This window comes from Dendrobates tinctorius, unplaced genomic scaffold (assembly GCF_039654945.1).
Source record: "Dendrobates tinctorius isolate UK_male_01 unplaced genomic scaffold, ASM3965494v1 ptg000267l, whole genome shotgun sequence".
NCBI lineage: Eukaryota > Metazoa > Chordata > Amphibia > Anura > Dendrobatidae > Dendrobates > Dendrobates tinctorius.
This window is the reverse complement of record NW_027361934.1, coordinates 905,794-930,222: the sequence shown is the minus strand read 5'-3', so window position 1 is coordinate 930,222 and position 24,429 is coordinate 905,794. Positions and strand designations below refer to the sequence as shown.

Here is a 24,429-nt window from a genome sequence, read left to right as displayed (position 1 = left end):
TCATTACTGTGTAAGCATATGCCGGAGCGTCTGTCTATCAGGATGTTTTCCATCGCGCTTTGGAATCTGTTCAATTTGGACTATTTTCATGCAATCCTCTCGAGTACTATAATGATCCCATGTTGAAGCGCTGGCTGGCCGGCCCCCTCATGCGATATTAAAAAAAAAAAAAAAAAAAATCCCATAATCCAGAACATCTGATAATCTGGCACCGGATTTGCTATTGTTGGCCAAATCTTGATTGATTTTACTCACATCAGAAGCGGGTCCCTTGTCGGCACCAGGACAGGAGAACGTGACGAATTCATGACAGCGTTTGTGCACCACAAAGCAGCAAACTGGAAAAGAACAGAGAAAAGTCTGTAAATTCAACCTGCAGGCGAGTGTATTGTCCCATTATCACCCATGACAAGACGAGACCGTGGCAGCACAGCAGCGTGGGTGCCCATTATAGAGGATTCCCTAGAGGTTCCCAATCAGTGAACCTCATCTTTTAGCTTTGAGAAGCTATAAAGAGCATCTTTTGCCCTGGAGGACCCCAGCTTGGGTCATTTCAGTGAGAACTGTGTAATACATAATTTGCCCTGCGGTGGTGCTGCAGGGAAACTGAAAGCTTTCCTGCTGAGCTACTGATCACAGATCATTGCTAAACAGGGACTATAGATAATGCACAGGCCCTTTAAATAAGATTTTTTTGTTCTCATCCAGCAAAAAAAATAAAAATAAAAAGTTCCTGAAAGCCACAAAGAGTTGAAAACAAAAGTTTATACTCTCTTAATATACAACATTATGCGCACAAACCTTCTCAGGAATAATTGCTTTGAAGTGAAGGTTAGTCTGGGACAGACAATAGAGGTACGCCCACGGCAGGGAGTGCCACCCTTTATTAGCCGCGTGCCCTCTGCTCTTGACCCCTGGTCGCTGCCGGAATTCATTACCATTTTGTTGATTTTTTCAGCCTCACTGGCACAGAATGGGCCCCTTAGAAGTCGGCCGCCCCCCGCTCCGTCTTACGTTACACCTTTTCCTTGCAACCCTTTGAGGTTCCATTTCAGTGTTAATAATTGAAGACAACATTAAATATACATCTACCCGTCACCTCCCAGCCTTTTGGGGGCACCTGGCACGGTCCTCAGCTGCGCCGCCGCATCCCGAGCTGCATAGGGAGATTAATAATTGCATCAAGACAGGAGGCTACAGATTTATCACACGCCGCTGGCACTAGCAGCCTTTGTGCGTGGGGAGGGGGGGTTAAGCGGCATTAATCGTCCGTCTGGTGATGCCAAATATTAGCACAGCGAGTTACATTAACTAACAAGCAAACAAATAGATAAAAGCTATAAGCCTTTAGGTTCTCTGTTGACCGCCATTACAGCTTTTCTAGAGCCATTAAATTCAAAATTGGCCTAATGGTGCCATGGTATTGGCTACATAGTAAAAAAATCAAAATTAGGCCCACTCCTCTCAAATTAATCCAAACACTTTAAATAAATTCCAACCCATATCCCAGGGCAGAGACGAGGGTGATTGCTTAGATTGCTACCTCCTGCCTACCCAAGGGGGGTGAACTTTGAAAAAAAAAAAAAAAATTTGCTGAATGTCTGCGGCCGCCCAGTACCATCCTCCGGCCGCAGACATTCAGCAAAGTGACGGCCAAGGTGCAAAGGTGAGCGACGTCAGCCACTGATACCGCTCACCCCTTTTTGCTTGCTCCCCGGCCTTGAGTCCATCCCTAATCTGCCATAGCCCTCCCCTCGTTATACCCTCAGGTCCTCTTTAGCTTCGGAATTGCCAGGACACAGCAGATCAGTGACTAATGGGAAAACCGTTAAATTATGGCAGCAGCAAGGTGGATATACCCAAGTCAGGACGCTCAGGACTAGGCAGAATTAAAGGGAATGTGTTCTCAGAAAATGACCTATTGTTTAAATCCGGTTTTTGCATTTTTTTTTTCCAAATCAGTATCTTAATTAAAAATAAAAAAAAAAAAAAAATTTATTTTTTCACACTGGCCTGAGGCTTTTTCTAGATTCCTTTTTCAGGAAATCCACATGTAAATTAGCCACAATGGACTGCTCCTGACTATCTTTCGTATAAAGCAACTAATGAGTGGTGCAAAAGGTCATTGTGAAGGTCAGCTCTTGACTGCTGGCTTCTGTCTCATCTACTGTGTATAGATGCGCCATCAGTTTCTGTAATCCTGCCTCTGATGATAATGCGAGCGCTGAAAACTGTTCCTGAAATCACATGAAAAAGGAGTCTAAAATAGCCCCAGTGGCCAGTATGAAAATTGCAAGATTAAGGTTTGTATTTTTTGCTTTTAACAAAGAATATGATATGAAAAAAAAAAAAAAGAAACAAAAACATGCAACCCCAAAATCCAGGATTTAAACAATAGGTCATTAGATCTGATGACACAGTTCCTTTATGAACCCCAGAAGATAATCCCTTAAACAGTCAGGCTCACTGTCTCCTTAAACAGACTGACAAATCAGTACAAGACCTGTTGCATTAAGGTCTCAGTAGTGCAGCCTCACTTAGGCTTTGGATCCGTAAAGTTAAATAATTTCTCAAAAAATAAAAATCAGCTTTTTTCTCCTCTTGGACTGTTCATTCAATCTCATTTATTCACAGGTAAAATTTGTTTTCAGTGAGTACAGACTTTCCCCATTACTGATATGGGAGATGATGATTGGTGCTCATAAAGTTCTATGGATAGTAACTGTTGTACCAGAACATTTGTGTTCCGCTAGCTCCTCCCTCTCCATAGAATTTTATAAGCACCAACTGTCATCTATCTCAGTAATGGGAAAATCTGTCTTCTCTAAATACAGATTTTACCAGTGAATTGAGAGAGAAAAAATCAGTCCAAGAAAGGAAAGAAAGGCGGAGGAGGGAGAGACACCAAGCGCATTGGGGTATTTTCTAGTGAACTAAAGCTAGGTGAGAAATAACCTTTTGGGGTTGTTCTAACCCAAAACTGATGAATCAAAATATTACAGCTGCTGAAGTCCTCTCAGGTCAGGAGATGCCGCCATGTAGAACAATTGGTTGGAGGATAGGAGTAGTAGTCTGCGTTGATTTAGATTGTGAGCCCCATCGGGGACAGCGATGATAATGTGTGCAAAACTGAAAAGCGCTGCGGAACATGTTAGCGCTATATAAAAAAAATAAAGATTATTATATGCTAGATTCAACAAAATCCAGAGGAGGCAATGATGGATTGTACCGTGCAGTTTATTCCAACGCGTTGGAAGAACTAAAAGTTTTTAAACTGTGGCTTTAAAATAAAAGGCATTATACAATCCATCATTGCATCATCAAGATTTTTTTTTTTTTTTTTTAAACACACAAGCGCAGACTACTACTCCGATCCTCCAACAAGGAGGAGGGAAAAAAAAACAAAAAAGATTTCTCCAATAAGATATATTAGAACGTTGCTTATTTTCATGTGTACAATTAATTTTTATTTTATAAATCAAAAGAACAGTTACTCTTTAAGAAAAGAGCCAGAATGCTGTAATACAAGAGGACTAAGCTATAAAATAAAAAAAAATATACCAAAATAATAATAATAGTAGTAATAATAATAAATAAATAATATGGTGTGCTCATAACCATTTGATTAAAACATAAAAATGAACGTAACCCAGGCGAATACATTTTAAAATTAATTTTTTCAGCATTATAACCTCTATTCAAAAAGCAGGGCTCCTTGGGGTCTTCATATGTATTAACGACAACCCAGGATGAAATAATGGGAAGTAAAGGGAAGATGTCAGACACCAGGCCAGTGGTACAGACATGGAGACATCCTCGGGGCATTGCACAAGCACAGATGAGCGCCAGCACCGGTTCGGGCCGTGAGGGATCTGGCATTCTCGCAGCCTTGCAGGGCATTTGTATTCCTCCTGCACAGATGTTCGCCAGTCTTACATTTGTCTGATTATTACCATTCTAGTCACAGTGTTGTCCCCATTCCCAGAATTTTTTTTTTTTTTTTTATATCACTGAATGTGAACCGGCTAAACAAGAACAAAAAGGAGCAAACCCAACGCTAAAACACTTATGCATAAATTAAGAATTGAGTTGAGAAATTATTAACTCGATTTGCGCTTCCCGGGGTCCAGCATCCAGACTCGTCTATCCCACCTGGGCAGCCGCTCTCACTTCTGTGCCCAGCACCCTCAGTCCTTTGGCGCCCCGTGATATCATGGCGCTACAAAGCTCACCAAGGTCCAGGAGCGCCAAACATGCTGGCTGCGTTGAGGATGGCAGGTGCAGAAGTGAAGACCTGTCGTCACACAGGACTGGACGTTGGACCAAGGCAGCGCAAATCGATTTACTCATTCCTAACTTACTTAAATTGGCTGCTGGTACGTATATTTATGAAATCTGGGACAGATTTGATCATGTAAAGGGGAAGTGCAAGGGTACACAGGGGGTCCACTGTGACTACCGCAGCCAACCATGGGCATTGCCCAAACATGTGTTCTATTCAGTGCACAAAATATACAGACAGCCAAGTGTCCCTCAACACACAGATCTCACAACACCAAATACACAGAGAGCGGGGTAGCAGAATTAGTTAAGACCTGTGTCGATCACATGACTTGGCCCAATTATTTAAAAAGAACCCATCGCCAGATCAAAAGTGAATAGTGCTCACTTTTTTATATTCCCACCAGTATTTTACTAATAGTTTTTTTTTTTTTTTTTTAAATCCGCCATACGGTTCCAGAGATACGAGCCTTTCTATTTAGTACTTATTTGACAGGATCCTCTAGGGCGTGTCTTTACCACCTCTGCATAATTACCCATTAAACCACACCCCCTTTAGTAAAAAGGCCAGAATCTCTGCAACCGTATGGCGGATTTAAAAAAAAAATAAAAAACTAAGTACTCATGGAAACGAGGGGAATGAAATAAGTGAGAAGACTGGAAAGTTTTGACCGAGTGATAGTTCCCTTTAAAACAAAATTTATCTACTACATACACATGCCTGTCCTATGCAATTGCTGTATCACCCCATGAGAAGGGACACCAAGGTTTTTCAGCAATGGCTTATCCCCTCGCTCTATTGAAAAACACATCTAAGCATCTATGGTTTATTTTTTGGCAAGTGCGAAGAGAAAGCCGTAAGAGTTGGCACAAAAACGTTAATAGTTTTTCGGTAACTTCTTGCATGCTGCTCACATGTCGCCCGAGAAGGTATGGTGGGTGTGGGGGAGGGGCAGCACAAACATTTGTGCATTTTATGTGTTTATTGCGATCCTACTGGAAATGACAGAGCAGAAGTCAATTTGCAACACAGCAACCCACCCCGGATAATTGGAACCAGAGTGTCAGCCCCGGCACGTGGATAATTCTCCGCTCCCTTAATTTACTGCAGACCTGGAGTAAACCTGATCGAAATTCAAGAGGCAGCCTTGAACTCCGCGTAATGCGGATACACGGGGGACGCGTACAAAGCGCCGCTACCAATTACGGAGAAGCCAGGCCCCGCAGCTGCATATCTGGTTGCCCAATTAGACAGTTAATTTGTAATTCCCATTATTATTATTTGGATAATAAGCCTATCAGAAACACCGGGGAGATGCAAACCGCCAGGCACCCACAGGAGATGACGACGGGGTGGCACAAGAGACCTGTAAGTTCCAAAAATAAAAATTAAGAAATGGCCACCTGGACCGTCAAGGAAATTGGCTAATTGGTTTAACCGCCTAGACCAGTATTCCCCAACTCCAGTCCTAAAGAGCCATCAACAGGACAGGTTTTAAGGATTTTCTTAGTATCGCCCAGGTGGTGATATTATTCCCTGTGCAGGTAAGCAGATCTCACCTGTACAATTTTAAGGGAAATCCTGAAAACATGACCTGTTGGTGGCTCTTGAGGACTGGAGTTGGGGAACACTGGCCTAGACGATGATAAAAAGATGCGATGAAAAGATCACCGGAGTCTAAAGCCATGATATGGTCATAGAATAAAGCCAATAGATAAATATCCCAGAATTGTCCTCTTCTATCAAACGCCTAAGGATTAGTCCTTAGTTTTCCGCCGCGGATTAGCCAATCCGTGTCTGTCTGCGCAGATGATGTGCATGTTTCCTTGTAATGATGTACATGTATGTCACATGAGTTGACTCAGGAGCTACGCCACTTAGATACTTGGTTGGTGCCAACCAGGATATACAACTTACACCTGCCTGGAACCGCCGGGATTGGCGATGACTTAGATCCCAACAGTTAAACCCTTAGGTGCTGTGGTCTTCAACAACTGTGGCATCTAACGGTTAGACCCCCTTTCTGTTACACTATCGGTCCTTCACGTAATTTCAAGGTGCTGGTGGCCTGTCAAGGAAGCCAAGGACCTGATGAAGATCTTATGATGTCATAATAGGCTTAGTCGTACATCGACAGATAAATACACTGCACTCTCTTCTCTGGTTAATGGAGGGTTCCTCTTCTAAAACAGAACGAATTCCACAAGGGCAAGAGGATTTTACATTTTAACTAAGTGAAGAAATTCACAACGAGCGGACTTCAACTCTGGAGACCCCACCATTCCAGGAAATAAAGTGGAAAACGCAATTGGGGTAGCTGGGGTCCATTTATGGATTTTCCATTGCTCAACAAGATGTAGGGAACTCAATTTAGTTGGTTTCAAGATCAATGTGGGTTCTAGAGGTCAGGTCACCCGCCTCTAAAGATAAATCGAGCCACATTTTCCCTGGTGTTAGCCATAAAAGTATCATGGATGATAAAGGGCATGATCTTGGTTGCAGTACACATCAAGTTGGCACCAGAACTGGAATTTAGGACTTCGGGAATCCGTTGATCAGACAAGAATGGCCTTAGAGCAGTAGAGTGCACCACCATTGGCCTCTAGAGAGTTGATTTTGTTTTCAATGAAGGCTTCATCACCCTGTGGCTTTATAAGATGCCAACAGAATCTTTCATGTCTGAAACCATGGTGCTAACTTTGAGAAGGTAGGAATAAGGGTCTGGGTGGCACGGTTATTAATTTGGACTGGTGCTAGGACCCTTCGTTCCAGGAACGCCAACTTTGAGAAGGTTCTTTAATGTTCCGTTGGGTGGTGGACCATCAGTAGGGCGCGAAGTACAAGGGGATCATTGAAAATTTATGGGTGCAATGTGAGTAAATTTCCCGATCACCACATTTCCCTTCTCGTTTAAAGACTTAATGGCGAACAATGGTAGGTGGGAAGGAGCAGGTGACAGGGGGGTAATGGACAGTTGGGATTTGACGCAGGAACGCGTGAGAGGTTTTCTCCCCGCACAGACTTGTACCGTGTCATCTCTAAGTGCTTCTGTCAGAGAATAATCTGCTTGTCTTCAGCTTTATTTCAGTAAAATAACCAAACCATTATTACAATGCTCCGCGTTTACTGGTGGGTGGTGAATAAAGAACAAGTCTTTACGCACCATCTCATTCAACGCTGTGTAGGACGCATTTCAGAAGAAAGAAAGTGTCACTTTCTGTTTCTTAAAATATCGGCGGAGAAGACAGTCTGCTTATTCCCTGCGGACTATACTTGTCTTCATTTACGTGCGTCTTCCATCACAAAATTACAGGAATAAGACTTAAAAAGGATATGGACACCGTCATGGCATATAATATTTATATTAAAATAAATATATATATATTTTAATAGATATTTTTTATTTACTTGCATCTTACATAAGTGGATGTGGCCCCTTCCTTGCTTCTCCGCTTCGTGCAGATGGGCTCTGATCACGCAGCAGGTAGAAAAACGGCATCGCAGCAAGGACTAGAATCAAAACCCAGCGGGGACTACAAATCCCAGCTCTCTCTTTCAACACTTAAAGATCAATCCATAGAATGGAAATGCAGCTCGGGAAAAAAAAAATAAAGACTAAATTGCATGAGATTTTCATGACTCACGAGCAGATTAGAGGTAATTACGGAGGGATCTGCTTTTGTTCCCAAAATGTATCTACACTTAAAAACACTTACGTGTGACTGTGAGCGGCGAATGTGGTGACAAGACCCCCACTTATCCTGAACTCCCATGTGTGACGTGCGGGAAAGCGAGTGAGTGAGAAAACAAACTTAAAACTCACATGATCCTAAGTCCTTACTACAGTATTGTCCATCGTCACCTCCAGGCCGCCGGCCATGGTATGAGAACATTACAGGGATCAGTAGGGATCATCACTTCTAAAGTGCTTACAATAATGCACAAATGTTGGTAATTATCTCCCCTTCTCTGTAGTGGTCCGGCGCTCCCCCCTCAATAAAATTGATAGCTTTCTTTATAGAGATCTGATGCGCCAGTCATGAGAAATGTAGCATAAAAGCCATATGCAAATCAGGGTGCAAGTGCATTGGGGGCGTGTCAATGCACTTGGGAAAAAAGCAGCAGAAATGCTTACACACCCTCCCTGCACTTCCAGCCTGATTTGCACCCTCCCCACCTCAATTACCTGTCCATAGTCATATGTATATAGGTCATTATATATTAGTATTTTCTTGTTTAAAAAAATAAAATATATTTAATATTTAAATAGAAAATTATATTTATATATTATTTTAAATCTGAATTTTTGCTATTTGGATTGCTCTTATTGTATGATTTGGGCGCTAATAGTTATATACCGCCTGTGCACTTGACCCGATCCCATCCCACTTCATCCCAAACCTCACCACAGTCTTCATCCCAACCCTAACCCATCTCTTCAACCTATCACTAACAACTGGTGTTTTCCCCTCAAGCTTTAAACATGCCTCCATCACACCTATCCTCAAAAAGCCCTCTCTTGACCCATCCTCTGTATCTAGCTATCGCCCTATATCACTTCTCCCCTATGCCTCCAAGCTCCTGGAACAACACGTCTACCTTGAACTGTCCTCCCATCTCTCTTCTTGCTCCCTCTTCGACCGCTTACAATCTGGCTTCCGGTCACACCACTCCATTGAAACTGCCCTTACTAAGGTCACCAATGACCTCTTAACCGCCAAGAGCAAGCAACACTACTCTGTCCTCCTCCTCCTGGACCTGTCGGCTGCCTTTGACACAGTGGACCATTCCCTATTATTACAGACCCTCTCATCTCTTGGTATCACAGACTTGGCCCTATCTTGGATCTCATCATACCTAACAGACCGGACATTCAGCGTCTCCCACTCACACACCACCTCCTCACCTCGCCCCCTATCTGTCGGAGTCCCACAAGGTTCAGTCCTAGGACCCCTGCTCTTCTCCATTTACACCTTTGGCCTGGGACAGCTCATAGAATCTCCTGGCTTTCAGTATCATCTCTATGCTGATGATACGCAGATCTACATCTCTGGACCAGATATCACCTCCCTACTAACCAGAATCCCTCAATGTCTGTCCGCTATTTCATCCTTCTTCTCTGCTAGATTTCTGAAACTTAACATGGACAAAACAGAATTCATCATCTTTCCCCCATCTCACGTGACCACCCCAACGAACCTATCCATTACAGTAAATGGCTGCCCACTCTCCCCAGTCCCACAAGCTCGCTGCCTCGGGGTAATCCTTGACGCTGATCTCTCCTTCAAACCACATATCCAAGCCCTTTCCACTTCCTGCCGACTTAAACTCAAAAATATTTCACAAATCCGTTCATTCCTCAACCAAAAATCTGCAAAAACCCTAGTCCATGCCCTCATCATCTCCCGCCTTGACTACTGCAACCTCCTGCTCTGTGGCCTCTCCTCGAACACTCTTGCACACCTCCAATCTATTCTAAACTCTGCTGCCTGACTAATCCACCTGTCCCCCCGCTATTCCCCAGCTTCTCCCCTGTCAATCCCTGCACTGGCTCCCCATTGTCCAGAGACTCCAGTACAAAACTCTAACCATGACATACAAAGCCATCCACAACCTGTCTCCTCAATACATCTGTCACCTCGTCTCCCGGTACTTTCTTGCACGCAACTTCCGATCCTCACAAGATCTCCTTCTCTACTCCCCTCTTATCTCCTCTTCCCACAATCGCATACAAGATTTCTCCCGTGCATCCCCCCTACTCTGGAACTCTCTACCACAACATATCAGACTCTCACCTACCATGGAAATCTTCAAAAAGAACTTGAAGACCGACCTCTTCCGACAAGCCTAAAACCTGCAGTAACCACCGATCCACCAAACCGCTGCACGACCAGCTCTACCCTCGCCTACTGTATCCTCACCCATCCCTTGTAGATTGTGAACTTTCGCGGGCAGGGTCCTCTCTCCTCCTGTACCAGTTATGACTTGTATTGTTCAACATTATTGTACTTGTTTTTATTATGTATACCCCTCCTCACATGTAATGTGCCATGGAATAAATGGCGCTATAACAATAAATAATAATAATAATACCGTAGCTAGCAGTACTTTACGTTCAGGGTGCTTGCCGACTATTGTGTTACTTTCCGTATGTAAAAACGCGCCGACAGGTTACGTTTAAAGGAGCGGACATATAGCGGTTAACGCCATCACTTTTTATTGATGGGACTCACTCCAGGATCCACATCGATCCCAAACACTAAGTAGCTGTTGGCAAGTGCAGCGGATAGAAATTCTTCCTGACTTTTCAACTTTTTTTTTTTTTTTTTAAAATAGGTATTAGACCTACCGGTAATGATGTTTCCAGGAGTCCATCCTGACAGCACTATGGAGGACGTCCTCCTCCTCCTTACAGGGACAGGAAAGCACACGAGAGGTTAAAAGGCCATGTCCCACCCCCTTTCCCTCAGTGATTTGACAAGTACCACAAGGTGGATGATGCTAGTAACGGTTTAATGAAACAGTCATATTACAGCATATGACATAACATAATACAACATAGTATAACATAACAGGGAGGGAACTACCCGTGCTGTCAGGATGGACTCCTGGAAACATCATTACCGGTAGGTCTAATACCTATTTTCCAGGACGTCCAACTGACAGCACTATGGAGAGTACCAAAGCACCTCCTCAGGGTGGGATTACTGCTTGGAGAACTTTTCTCCCGAATGCGGTTTGTTGGCCAGCTAACACATCTAGTTTGTAGTGTTTGCAGAATGTATTAAGACTAGCCCAGGTTGCCGCTCGACAAATTTGATCAACTGACGCCCCTGCCCGCTCGGCCCATGAGGCCGATACCGCCCTTGTAGAGTGGGCTTTTAAGGAATCAGGCGGGCTGGCGCCTTCAGCCTGGTAGGCGTCCAAGATTACTGAGGTAATCCAACGCGCTATGGACGCCTTAGAGGCCTTCTTCCCTTTATTCCTACCACCAAAGAGAACGAACAGGTTCGGGTCGATACGCCAACTATTGGTGGCCTCTAGGTATTCTATAACTGCGCGCCTCACGTCTAGCGAGTGGAGCCGCTGCTCCTTCTCATTTCGGGGATTATCACAGAAAGAGGGTAACACTACCTCCTGGTTCAGGTTTCTTGTGGAGGCTACCTTCGGGGTAAATGCCGGGTCTAACCTAAGGATTATACTATCCTCTCTTATCTGGAGGTATGGATCCTTAGTGGATAGGGCCTGGATCTCCCCTATTCTTTTGGCCGTGGTAATGGCTACTAGAAAGGCCGTTTTACGAGTGAGAGCACGGATGGGTATCTTCTCACTAAGGGCGAAAGTGTCCGAGCAGAGGAACCGAAGTACCAGGCCCAGATCCCATGGCGGGGTGAGCTGCCTAATCGTGGGACGCAGGCGTTGTGTGGCTTTTATAAACCTTATCACCCAGGGATGTGCAGCTAACTGATAATCAAAGAAGGCGCTCAAAGCTGAAACCTGGACTTTTAGAGTGCTGGGCTTGAGGCCTTTATTAAAGCCTGCCTGCAGGAACCCTAGTATGTTAGGGAGATCCGGGGTACCTGCCACGAGCTCAGACCTGCCACCCTCCAGACAGAATCTCCTCCATATCTTCCGATAGATTGCCGACGTCACCGGCTTCCTGCTGGCCTGTAGGGTGGATATGACCTGCTCCGACAATCCTTTTGCCTTCAGGATGTCCCTCTCAGGATCCAAGCCGATAGATGGAGTCTTGCTGGGTCCGGGTGGTGGATCGGGCCCTGGTGGATGATGTTCTTCCACAAGGGCAGCTCGACTGGATCTTCTACTGCCATGGCTCCCAGAAGGGAAAACCAGCTTCTCCTCGGCCAGTATGGCACTATCAATATCACTCTTGCGTGGTCCTCGCGTATCTTTCTGAGCACTGCCGGTATGAGGGCCAGTGGTGGGAACGCATAAGAGAGGGATTCTCCCCAAGTCTGACTCAGGGCGTCTACGCCCTCTGGATGGTCCATCGGATTTAAGGAGTAGAATCTGGGAACCTTCGCGTTCTTGCGGCTTGCGAAGAGATCTATACTGGGGTTCCCCCAGCGCTGACAAAGCTGGTTGAAGATCTCTATGTTCAGTTCCCACTCTGTCGGGTGGATCTGTTGTCTGCTCAGGTAGTCCGCCACTTCGTTTTGGGAACCTTCTAGATGTACCGCGGTCACGGATCGAACTGTCCGTTCTGCCCACGTGAATATCTTTTCCGCCAGTGCCTGAAGTGGTTGATGTCTGGTTCCTCCTTGGTGTTTCAGGAATGCCACTGTCGTCGTATTGTCGGATAAAATGCGGACATGACGACTCTTTAGTACCGACCGGTTTCTCCGCAACGCTTCCCAGACCGCGAAGAGTTCCTTGAAATTGGAGGATCTGGCCTTGATGCTTGCTGGCCACTTCCCCTGGAAGATCTTCCCTTCTATGTGGGCTCCCCATCCCCACGCACTTGCGTCTGTGGTGACTACCACGTATGGAGAGGTTGTCCAATGCACGCCCACCTGAAGATTCCTGGCCTGTAACCACCAGCGAAGGGACTCCTTTACTCGTCCTGAGAGTCTTAGGGGTTTGTCTAGCGACGCCTGACTCCTGTCCCACCTCGCGAGAATTTCTCTTTGTAACAACCGCGAGTGGAATTGGGCCCAACGGACACACTGGATGCAGGCTGTCATAAGGCCCAGGACCTCCATTGCTTCCCTTATGGAGCATTGACGCTTCAACAGACCTCTGGTTCTGGCATGAATGGACTTCTGCTTCTGCTCGGGTAGCCAGGATATTCTGTCGGCTGAGTCTAGGAGGACTCCCAGGAATACCTTTCTGGTGTTTGGAGTGAGGTCCGACTTCTCCCAGTTGATCACCCAGCCCAGGAACTCCAACACAGTAGTTGTTCGGATCCTGTCTCGGATGAGCGCTTCCTTGGATCTTGCCACCAGTAAGAAGTCGTCCAGGTACGGCACAATCACGATACCCTGATCTCTCAGGTAGGCCACCTCCTCTACCACCAGCTTTGTAAAGATCCTGGGAGCTGAGGCCAGCCCGAATGGAAGACCCTGAAACTGAAAATGGCAGGTCCGGGCTGGTGAACTGATCGCAAACCTTAGTAGGCTTTGGGATGAGGGATGAATAGGAACCTGATAATATGCCTTTTTTAGGTCTAGGGTGCACATAACTGCGTCCCTGTCTAACAGAGGAATTGCGGATCGGATTGACTCCATCCAGAACCTCCTGTATCTGACCCAAGCATTTAGTGGCTTCAGGTTTATGATGGTGCGGGCCTCTCCGGATTTTTTTGTAATTACAAACAGGGAAGAGTAGTGACCTTTCCCTCTTTCTGATGGTGAAACTGGTATTATGACCCCTGAGTCTAGCATGTCCTGAAGATCCGACCACATTGCGGAGTCCTCCTGGACGACAGTGGGGGCAATATATCTGTCGGGGGGAGGAGAATAGAGCTCTATCCTGTAACCCTCTCTGATGGTTCTGAGAACCCACTGATTGTTGGTGACTCGCGACCAGTTTGCTGCAAAGTGGCGAAGTCTCCCCCCAATGCCTATGGCGTCATTGTCTCCTCGACCTAGATGTCGATGCAAATGGGGGATCTCTGCTCTTCCCACTTTGGCTGAAGGAGCCTCTGTAGGAGCTTCTATTAGACCTCGCCCGGCCCCTAAACTCTGACTGTCCTCTGAAGAAGGAGCCTCTCCGAAAGGACTGGGACCGTCTGGGCTTTTCTTCCGGGAATCCCTTATTCTTATCAGACACCAGCTCAAGGATATTATCCAGGGCTGGACCAAACACCCTCAGACCCGAGAAAGGGATGGCACATAACTTGGCCTTAGAAGGGTTATCTCCCGACCAGGATCTAAGCCAGACTGCTCGCCGGGCCGCATTAGAGAGGGAGCTGTTTCTGGCCGCAAACCTAACTGATTCCGCCGACGTATCCGACAGGAACGCCGTGGCTGATTTCAAAAGAGGAAGAGATGCTAGAATCTCTGACCTCGGGGTCTTGTTGGTTAGGTTTTCCTCCAACTGCCCCAACCACAGGAACATAGACCTGGCCACCGAGGTGGCTGCTATGTTGGCTCTAATCAGGGCCGCCGACGTCTCCCATGTTCTTTTTAACAAGACGTCCGCCTTTCTATCCATTGGGTCTCGAAGACCGGACGAGTCCTCGGCTGGGATAGCCGATTTCTTCGTAACCTTGGCAACCGGGACGTCGATCTTAGGGACCTCTTCCCACGCCCGAGTTTCCTCGGGATCGAAGGGCAGTCTATTTTTAAAGTTTCGGGAGAGTGTCAACCGACGCTCTGCTTCCTTCCACTCCTCCTGGATCATTGCTTTGATGTGCTCGCTCACAGGGAACACCACCTGTTTGCGGGACACCAGTCCTCCAAACATTAAGTCCTGTCTGGACTGTGGCTTAGGGACTTCTTCCATCTGCATGGTATTTCTGACCGCGTGTACCAGCTCGTCCGTATCCTCCAGTCTGAACAGGTACTTTCTGTTCTGTTCCTGACTATCCCCCAGGATCTCGCCTTCTTCCTCCTGATCTGAGTTCCGGAAATCGGATTCCTCGCTAGGGCTCGCCTCTGATACTGGGACTGGTTCCCACCTCGGACGCTTGCGACCTGGCCCAGGGCTGGGGGATCGACGGGACGTAGAGGCCTGAATCTCTTCCCTTATCAGCGACCTCATTTCGGAAAGCAGAGATGGCTGTTCCTCGCCTATGACCCTGGAGGTACAGGGACCGCATAGGGTCTTGCTATAGGTGTCTGGCAGCTTTACTCTGCACACCGGACATCTGACTGATTTGGCGGTAGCTTTCGCCGGGTCCTTTCCCGAGGGGGACTCAGCCGGGGTTCCCTTTTCCTAATAATATAAGGGGCACCTCATCAGATCTGGGCTGTGGGGACGAGTGGGGAGGGTGGTCTGCGCTATGCGCACTTACCCCTCCACCAGATGCAGTGTTGCCTTCCATCCCCTGGCGTCCGATGCAGTCACACAGCCTGGAACCGCCTGTGACGACTCTGGAGAAGGCTTTGGTCCAGGAGCGCGCGCGCCCTGGATTTGAAACCGGCGTCTGACGTCACCGGATGTGACGCTGGTAAGCCGCGCCTCCACTTCCTGCCGGGCATCTGCGCGCGACCGCGCTCGGCGCGAGCCCCCGGCTTCCACTGCCCAGCGTCAGCGTCGTTCTGCGGGCTCGGCCCGCCGCCCCGCTTCTGTCGGTGCCCGCATGGCCAGCCGCCTGCGGGGAGCCGACCCGTCCTGGAGCCGAGAGCCCCCCCACCGGGAGGAACGGCTCCCTCCAGGAGCGCCGTCCTGCTCCTGGCCTTTGGAACTGAGGGACTCCCCACCGGGAAGTTTCGGCTCCGGGACCTCTTGACAGGGGAAGGATTGGACCGGCCGCACGATCCCCTGGGTCCCTCCGGTAAGCTCTCGCGTGTCCCTCCGTGCAGGGACAGGAAAAACACTGAGGGAAAGGGGGTGGGACATGGCCTTTTAACCTCTCGTGTGCTTTCCTGTCCCTGTAAGGAGGAGGAGGACGTCCTCCATAGTGCTGTCAGGTGGACGTCCTGGAAATAGGGGACAATATAGTAAAATTGCAGTGGTGAAGACTCAGGGATGGACCTGGGGAGGGCAAGTAGAGATTTTTTTACAACACCTTTATACCAAGATTAATCAATTCCCTCTTCATCTTTTAGGGGATCCGAACGTGAACTCATTGGCCTACAGAATCAAACCATTAGAAATTTGACAGCGCAAATAAATCCTCAAGAATTGAGAACCTCTGCAAAGTGTTAATAGAATTCCTACGTGGTAAGGAGGTAACGCGACACTTCACACGTTTCGCCAACCGCAGCTGAGAAACAAACACCTATTTATATTAAAAAATATATATATCGCTATACTATGCCTCTATTTTATGCCGGCTGTACAGTTACATATTTCAACTTCGGAATAAGGTCTGAAAAAAGTTGAAATCCCTCCTCTCAAGAAATGCACAGAGGGAGTGAACAACAATGGATTCTGCAAAAAAAAAAAAAAAAATTGACCTAACCTCTACGATGGGTTATAACTACATGACGTAGATTATACAGGGATTCAACCGGTCATAAGCATAAAAAGCATGGAAAGTTTCTAAACAGGTCCCCCAACTATCACAGCTCTTTAATAGTATTTGTCTTCTCATATGGACCGAAGGGACCTTTTGGGCTCCTGTAGACAGGTCCAGGTCCTGGTCCTCTACAAGGTCCAGGTGCAACCTCTGCACCCATTATGGTACCCCAACACATCGAAAGCCTGAACGAGGCCATACACACTAAATACCTTTTTCCTGCAACCCTCAACACCGTACACTGTCGCTCGACGTCCCCAAACTTGACGAGTTTTGTCCAAAAATTATCCATGATGTATGGGCACCTTATAGCATTGCTCAATATATGAAAATTGCAGACTGATGTGAGGCCAAAATGTGCCCATACACCTTAGATGGCAGAATCATCTTTCTCAACTCCTCCAGACACAAACGCTCAGTTTGGCCGAACATGTATGTGTTTTTAATGGCGAGAGTGGAGCCAGCAGCTACCAATCATCTCTAGCAAACAAAATAAAAAAAGGATCAAGCGTTAAAACGTGACCCTTCTCCTCCCCGGAGGAGTGTCAGGAAGCCCCCCATACACATTAGACACAGAGCAGCTTTATCTGTTCTTACATGAACATCAGAGAATTGATTTTCCTTGCCGAGAAAATTATAAGGGATGTATGACAATAATCGACAGGATAGGTCACTAATGTCTAGTCAATGGTGGGCCACGCTTGGAACCCATAAAACTCGAGAACGGAGCAGTGGCCACACTTGGGAGTTCCTGTAATATTTGAGCAAGTGACCTGGCTGCGGAGATGTATGAATGACACTGTCCTAACTGTAGCCAAGTTGATATACCAAATGGAAAGACCCCTATAAAAAGGCATAGGGGCGACTCGCTGCAGTTGCAAGAAGTGCCTGCTAGGGCAATTATTTTTTATGTGAATGGTGCTGTGTTGCAATACTTCATATGGGCAGGAGGGGAGCTGTAAGAGATTGTGACTGCTATATTCTGGAAACAGCGCCACTCTTTTCCAGAGGCAGTGTTTGGTATTGCAGCTCAGCAGGCTACCAGGGATAAAGTGCATCCTGCAATACCCTACATGGCCTATGGGTGAGAATGGCGCTGTAAATGGAAGAATGCCGCCAATGGTTATACAACAGTGTAAATACTAAAAACGCCCAGAAAACAAATACGAATGTGTTGCAGAACAAGAATTTCATTATATCCAGAGTCGGTCAAGTCGGGAAACGAGGTTTTAACCCTCTGGACAGATCATTGTGACACTGGAAATAATGACCTTAATAGAACTAATTAAATCTGCAAATATAGGCGGCGAATCCCTGCGGCTCTGCCGGCGATCGGGCGCACGTGTCGCTGAGTGGAGCGCGCCACTTCATGGGAACGGCTCAAGAATTAATTAGTTCTGGATTAAGTTGGCAGGCCATGCGTGAAATTAGAAGGAAAGAAAGAAAAAAAAAAAAAAGCATTCGAGTCACCTGAGACGCAGATCTAACGAGCGGCTGGTGTACAATGGCAGACAAAATGCAGCGAGCTGCACGGCGCTCGGGGGGAGCTGCACCCTGGTGTCACCGCGGCTTCTATTACCCGTGGCCACAATTAAAGAGCAGGAGCTTAAGAGGGATTAATGCAACTGATACAGCCTGCACGGAAAATGGCGGCCTTCAGCGCCAGTTCACACTTAGACTTTTTGGAACAAGAAACGCATCAAAATCGAGTGTTGGCATGAGATTTCTAACAATTGCCGATACTGTAAAACACAGCTTTTAATTTGCATTACAAAAAGCAGCAAAAAAAAAAAAAAGTAGCAAAAATACAACATGTGCACACAGGGCTTCTAAAGAGTTTTTTGGAGCGGGAACTTTCCAAATCTCGAGATTCTTATAAAGAAAAAAAAAAAGGAAAGAAAACTTGGACTTTGCTTCTGCTCCAAAAAGTTAACAAAAAAGAGACTCTACCCTAGAGAGTATTTTTCAGGAGTTTTTGAAGTAGAAAGTGAGCAGAAGCGGAGAGGAAACTTTCCAAATCCTTCTTGTGTGCACAGTGTCTTCCTGCAGACAAACTCCAGGTTTTTGGGGAGGATTTGAGAGAATTTGCTCAGTTTTTACATCAAACGCTCCTAAACAAAAATTTGCTGAAAAATAAAAAAAATAAAAAAAAAATAATTTCGGTTTCTCATAAAAAAAAAAAAAAAGCAGAAAAAATTACTCTATTTGCACGTTATTTTACGGCCTGTTCACACTGCTTTTTCTTATTTTTCAAAACAGGAGGAAAAATGCAAAGAAAAATGCAGAAAAGAATGTGCTCATATTCATTTCTATGTACTTGCTGACCATAAGTTCAGGGTTTTTTTTTTTGGGTTTTTTTTTTACCATCTTAAATGCTTCAGGCTTTCTAAAGACCCCAAGTGCTTGAAAAATAAAAGTAACCTGTCCATTTTTTAAGCCTTTTCTGTAGAAGAACGCTCTATATTTTACAATCCAAGTCACGGGAAGGCAAAAAAAAATAAAAAAAAGTTGTTTGGAAGGAGGCTGGCTGACTCTTAGTGGCGCTTTTTTTTTTTTTTTTTTTTTTTTTTTAAAGGGGTTGTCCAGGATTACAACAATATGGCTGACTTTTGCCAGACGCAGCGCTATATATGTCCATGTGGTGCTGAGCTGCAATACCATACACGACCCATGGTCAGGGGAGGCGCTGCTTTTAAGCAATAAAGCAGCCTTGTATCACAAATTCTGGAAAATCCAACTAAAAGGGCTAATATATTGGTGAGGACGTTGACCGATGCCCAAAATTGTTATACCTGGTTTCTACTTTTTAAGTGGCAAAACGTAATTATAGTCTATGCCAGATTTAGAAAGAGCTAGTGGCATCCATATATTTACTGGCGATCTGGCGCACTGTTTAGGAATCAGGAAGATCGGGATGAACATTTCTATTGAACCGGATAAAACAATTCTCCTTCTCTACACCTACACTGACTTTATCTTGATTTATGCTCAGTGCACAGCCATTACTCACCAGTAAACCACCTTACTTTACTTCCATCAGGTTCATTCCCTATGCTTTAAATCTGCCAGAAATAAAAAGATTATAAATGACTGCAAGAAAAAATATGATCAGAGAAGGAAATCTCAGAAGAAAATCACTCACAGAACAAGATTGAGGAGATTTCTCTTGAGAATTGCAAACACATCCCAAAGTCACTGATCAGCCACATTCATAAAGCTTCCCATAGTCCAGAACTGTCCCGCCCATGAGGAACAAAGAGGTGGGTCTTGAGCATCTTTGCATAAAAAGGGCGTGTCTAGGGTGCTCAGGGGTGTTTCCTAGCAGAAAAGAATTGGACTAAAATACTTTCTAGGTATATAAATGTTAGACAAAAGACACAAAGAGGGGGGGGGAGGGTAAGTTCCTGATGTCGAAACTGTTGCCGCCTAGATCCAATTTTCAAGCATTTTGCTTCGATAGTGTTGGATTTCAAGGTTTTGTATGAATGAGACAACTACAACATTATCAGATCGTATCTCTGCCCCAGCTAAGACTCATCGGGCATGGCTCAATTTACCTAGCAGGTATCTATCATTACGTGTCGGAAACTAATTGCTTCCATTATACAAGCTGTTAGGATCAGTAGGTCAGCCAGATGCAGATCAATGAAGACCCCCCCCCCCCATACACACACTTTCCCTCCATATACAGTGCCGTACTAATAATGCCGCTGCACCTTAATGGCATCTACTAATTTATTACCACCTGCTATAGCAACAACCTTGGAGGACACGGGTGTCCTTGGGTCTTATAGCCATCTGGCCATGATGTGACATGATGACACTGAGACAGAACTTCCTTCTCTGCAATAGACGACGAGCACTAAAATGCAGCAAAATCACATAATGTTCGTTTAAAAAAAAAAAAAAAAAAATAATCAGCAAAAAAAATACAATGCAAAGCCATATAAGAAAATGAAAGCCTCAATTTCAAGGAATGTTAGGCAACAACCCCTACTACCCAACACTGACTCCTGCATTGCAAATCAGCCTGGTTATGCATAAATATCATTACTTTAAGTGGCAAATATGTGTCTTTCAGAATAATAAAAAATACTTAAAAAGGGTCGCTCATTTATATATGGATTTTGTCAAATCGAGCTTGTAAAAACTAACAATTTTGCAGTTTACTGCTTATCAAAATTTACAGCCATTCGAGATTTTAACACTTTTCTAACTTGTTGCCTAGGAGACCGACCACCGCTGCTGTCTAGCTTGTACACACGGTGCTGAAGCTGGCTGGGATTGGGAGGAAATCTTAAGCTCTATGGATCCTGACCCGCTTCAAAACTGTGTGTACAAGCTCAACAGAAAAAAAGGCATAGTGCATGTTCTGCTGTCTAGCAGCGGTGGTCGGTTTCCAAGGCAATGAATTATAAACTAAATAAAAAAAAGTGTTAATATCTTAAAAACGGCTGAAAATTCTTATAAGCAGTAAACTGCAAAATTGCTTGTATTAACAAGCACTATCTGACTATAAACCATTTATGAAGATGGGAAATAATCCTTTTAAGGCTGGTTTCACATTTGCGCTTTTGTGCGCAGCGCATCGTGCGCACCCGTGCGCATGCGCACTGCGCACCTATGTTTAACATGACGTGCGCATGTTTTTGCGCACACTTGCGTTTTCGTGCGCATGCGTTTTTTTGTCTTTTGCGCCAGGTGCGCCAGACGCAACATGTTGGATTTTTTGGTGCGCCCTGTCTCGGCAAAAAAACGCATGCGCACGCTTGCGCACGGAATGCGCAAAAACAACATATTGAAGTCTATGGTAACGCATGCGTGCGCATGGTCTTGCGCACGGTTGCGTTTTTTTACGCATGCGTTTTTGAGTGAAACAAGTCTAGAATGTTCTCTAGACAATGGAAAAAACGTCACACTTAAAAATGCATGCGCATAAAAAACGCCAACGCATGCAAAAAACGCATGTAAAACGCAAACAACGCTGCGTTTTTTTTTCACATCAGCGTGCGCATGACGTTAAAAAAACGCGCGTTTGTTTTGCGTTTTTCTTTGCGTTTTTTATGCGCCCGATGCGCTGCGCAAAAAAACGCTAATGTGAAACTAGCCTTAGACGGATGGAGCTAGTACTTGTACATGGGCAGGCGCCCAGAGACCCCAGAATAAAAGCTTTATGTGCCAGAACTTGCTCCACCATTATGGACAGAGATGGAATTTTTTTTTTTTTTTTTTAAATTCCTGCAGTATTCGTTCTTCTTTACATACAAGAGGAAGCTGTGATGGTGCAATGAGGGAAAAGGGGGGTGAAGAGATCCGCAGCCTGATGGTGTCAGAGATAAAGCTTGAGAAGGATGCTCAGAGTTCTACTTATCCGGGCCTGATATATACAGATGCAGAGATCCATGCCTGATCCATAATATAGATAGAATGAATGAAATGAAGAACCCAAAACAACCCAACGATCAGTGTCCGGGCAGTGGCAGGAGGAAGGTCTGAAATATATGTTCACAGCAATTTAACGTTTCATTTACCAAAAAATTAGTCTCTTCTCATTCAACAATATGAGGTTCCCAAGACTAAGTGGTGTCATTGATGCTACAGAGTTGACATGGAATGACTGGAAAGGTCAGAGGAAGCACGGCTATAAATCCAGGCTCCCCTTGGGTATAAAACTACAGACTCGAGTGAAGGAGATGGGAAACTTAGGAAGGAGTGTAAAATTAAGTGCACACGTGACAAATGAGCAGTGGGCAAAAAAAAAAAAAAAAAAACCCACTGTGAATATATTTTTCACCAGCTTTTCCCTTTGCAGACTCTCGCTCTTATTTTCAGTTGTCTCTAAGCTAGTGGGTGGACGTTAGGTGCTTTGACGTCTCCCATACACAGCACACACAGACATGAAATATTCCTGCTTTCCTATCTCTATGTTGTACATGTTTATAAGCAGCAGCATGAAAAATATTTTCCAGCAGTACTGAGCAGTGAAGCGGTGAGTCCAGCTTTCTGAGGCAAGATGAAACACTTACTAGAAAGTAGCAGCCCAGGTCTGGAAGGGTTTGTGCCAGGAAGCTGTAATCAGATTCCTCAGCATCATCCCAGTTCGTCTTGTTTTGATCAAGATGGATTTTAGCAGTTTTTCCAGAGTGAATGATGCGCTCAGAAGGTGACTGGTGGGGGGCGGGAATGTGACTCGTAAGTGGAGAAAGAAGCCGATCTATTTGGTATACTACAAATGTTCTTATTTTCGCCTTTACCATGGAGTCATACAAAGTTTGCGGAAATAACAAAGAGAACAAAGCAGAGGCCCCTGAAAACTGAAAGTAGAACAACAAAAAGCCAAAATAGGTTTTGTGACAGGCTAAACAAATCAGTATGTAAGTATGATATGCTGCCCCCTCCAGCTACATGTCTAAAGAAAGTAACCATTAAAAGCATACACACCATTTCAGCCAAAAGCTGGATTCACGGCATTACACCCAAGAGCTGGATTCACAGCATTTCATCAAGAGCTGGATTCACAGCTACCCCACTCACTATTGATATATAATGCCTTCGATGATGATGCTGCTTAAAAATAAAATGTTACAAAGTGACAGAGGCCACATGAGATGTGGATCCTATGGGGCCTACTAAAAATAAATCCCGCATGAGTGGAAATTATCCTCTGCAGACTTTAGGGAAAATCAAGATAAAGAATTTGGATTTTGCAAATTTCATCACAGTGACATAGAAAGTGATCAACTCTGCAGCGAAAAATTATGAATTATGTGGCTTTATGAGTACTGCGACCCACTGGAGATTTTAGAAGCAGAAAACTGGACCCACGTAGGAATATTTGGAAGTTCCGATCAACTCGGCTCTACTGTCTGCTCTGTTTTATTGAATAATTGTATTAATTCTTGAGCATTTTATCTTAAAACTGTCCTGTTCCTCTGTTATTCCTAGTGGAAATGTAAAAAAAAAAATAAAATAAAAAATGGATACTGTGTCATTGACAAGGAAAACGGTTTAGGGTCACATCACACCTACTTCAATTTAGTCTCTTTTCCAAGAGGAAAAACGGAGGTAAAAAAAAAAGATGCTCCAAAATTATTTTATGGGGAAAAAGTATTTACTAAAGCAGATATGTAAGACTGCTATTCAAAACTTATGGAGGGAAAATTTAATATAATTTCGAGTTTTTCCATCCCCTTTATATCTACTTTCAAATTCTCAAGGAAAATCAAAATTGCAATGGCCATGATGGGATGCATGGTCGCCAAATATCACCCTCTATCCCATAACACCATCTAGCTAAAGCCGTGCTCAGGTCTGGTATAGTAAATGGATAGGTCTGCCTGTCACACACTAGGCCTCAAAACTGGCATCATCTCCCATGGCAACCAATCAGAACTGAGCTTTTATTTCCAAAAGTGCTCTGGAAAATTAAAAGCTGTGCTGCGATTGGTTGCTATTGGCAAAGGCAATCTCTTTTTGATAAAGAAAACCCCCAAAACTAATATTTTTGTGGCTGGCCCCCCGGCTTAACAGGAGGGAGCTGTGCACCCCTGCTTTAGAAGCTCAAATAAAAGTGGTTCTATCCTCAAAACAATATGGCTGCCTACAAAGCAGCGTGTACATGAAGGGCATGAGGCAGAAAATCAGAGGCCCCTGTTCAATTCTTAAGCATATTGCAGGATATGACAGCCCAATTCTCTGTGAGCCGCTTCCCAACCATAAAGTGCCACCTTTCTGACAGCTCGGCTGCTTCCAGACATGCCCATTATTCACAGTGTCAGACTTCCTGGCAAACACTCCATGATAATTAACCCATCTCGCCACAGGGAGTCCGCAAGAAAGCCTCACGAGGTTATAATTTCCAGATCAGATACCCGCTCATCACTGGGGTGGGAGGGCGCTCTGCTATTTCAATGCATTATTTATCCCACACCCTTCCTGCTTTCTCTTTTTAATGGACTTTCCTTTTGACCGTATATTGGTTAGAAAAAGGAAAAAAACT

The 24,429-nt window shown here is 45.0% G+C and overlaps 1 protein-coding gene across 3 annotated transcripts in view; it reads right to left on the bottom strand.

Annotated features, from left to right (window-relative positions):
* PRKCB (protein kinase C beta) overlaps positions 1-24,429 on the bottom strand; it is a 153,384-nt gene that overhangs the window by 91,538 nt on the left and 37,417 nt on the right. For all 3 annotated transcript variants that reach the window (XM_073559284.1, XM_073559285.1, XM_073559283.1), the window contains exon 3: positions 256-338. In XM_073559284.1, the coding sequence (XP_073415385.1) occupies positions 256-338 (83 nt within the window). The remainder of the gene's footprint in view (positions 1-255; positions 339-24,429) is intronic.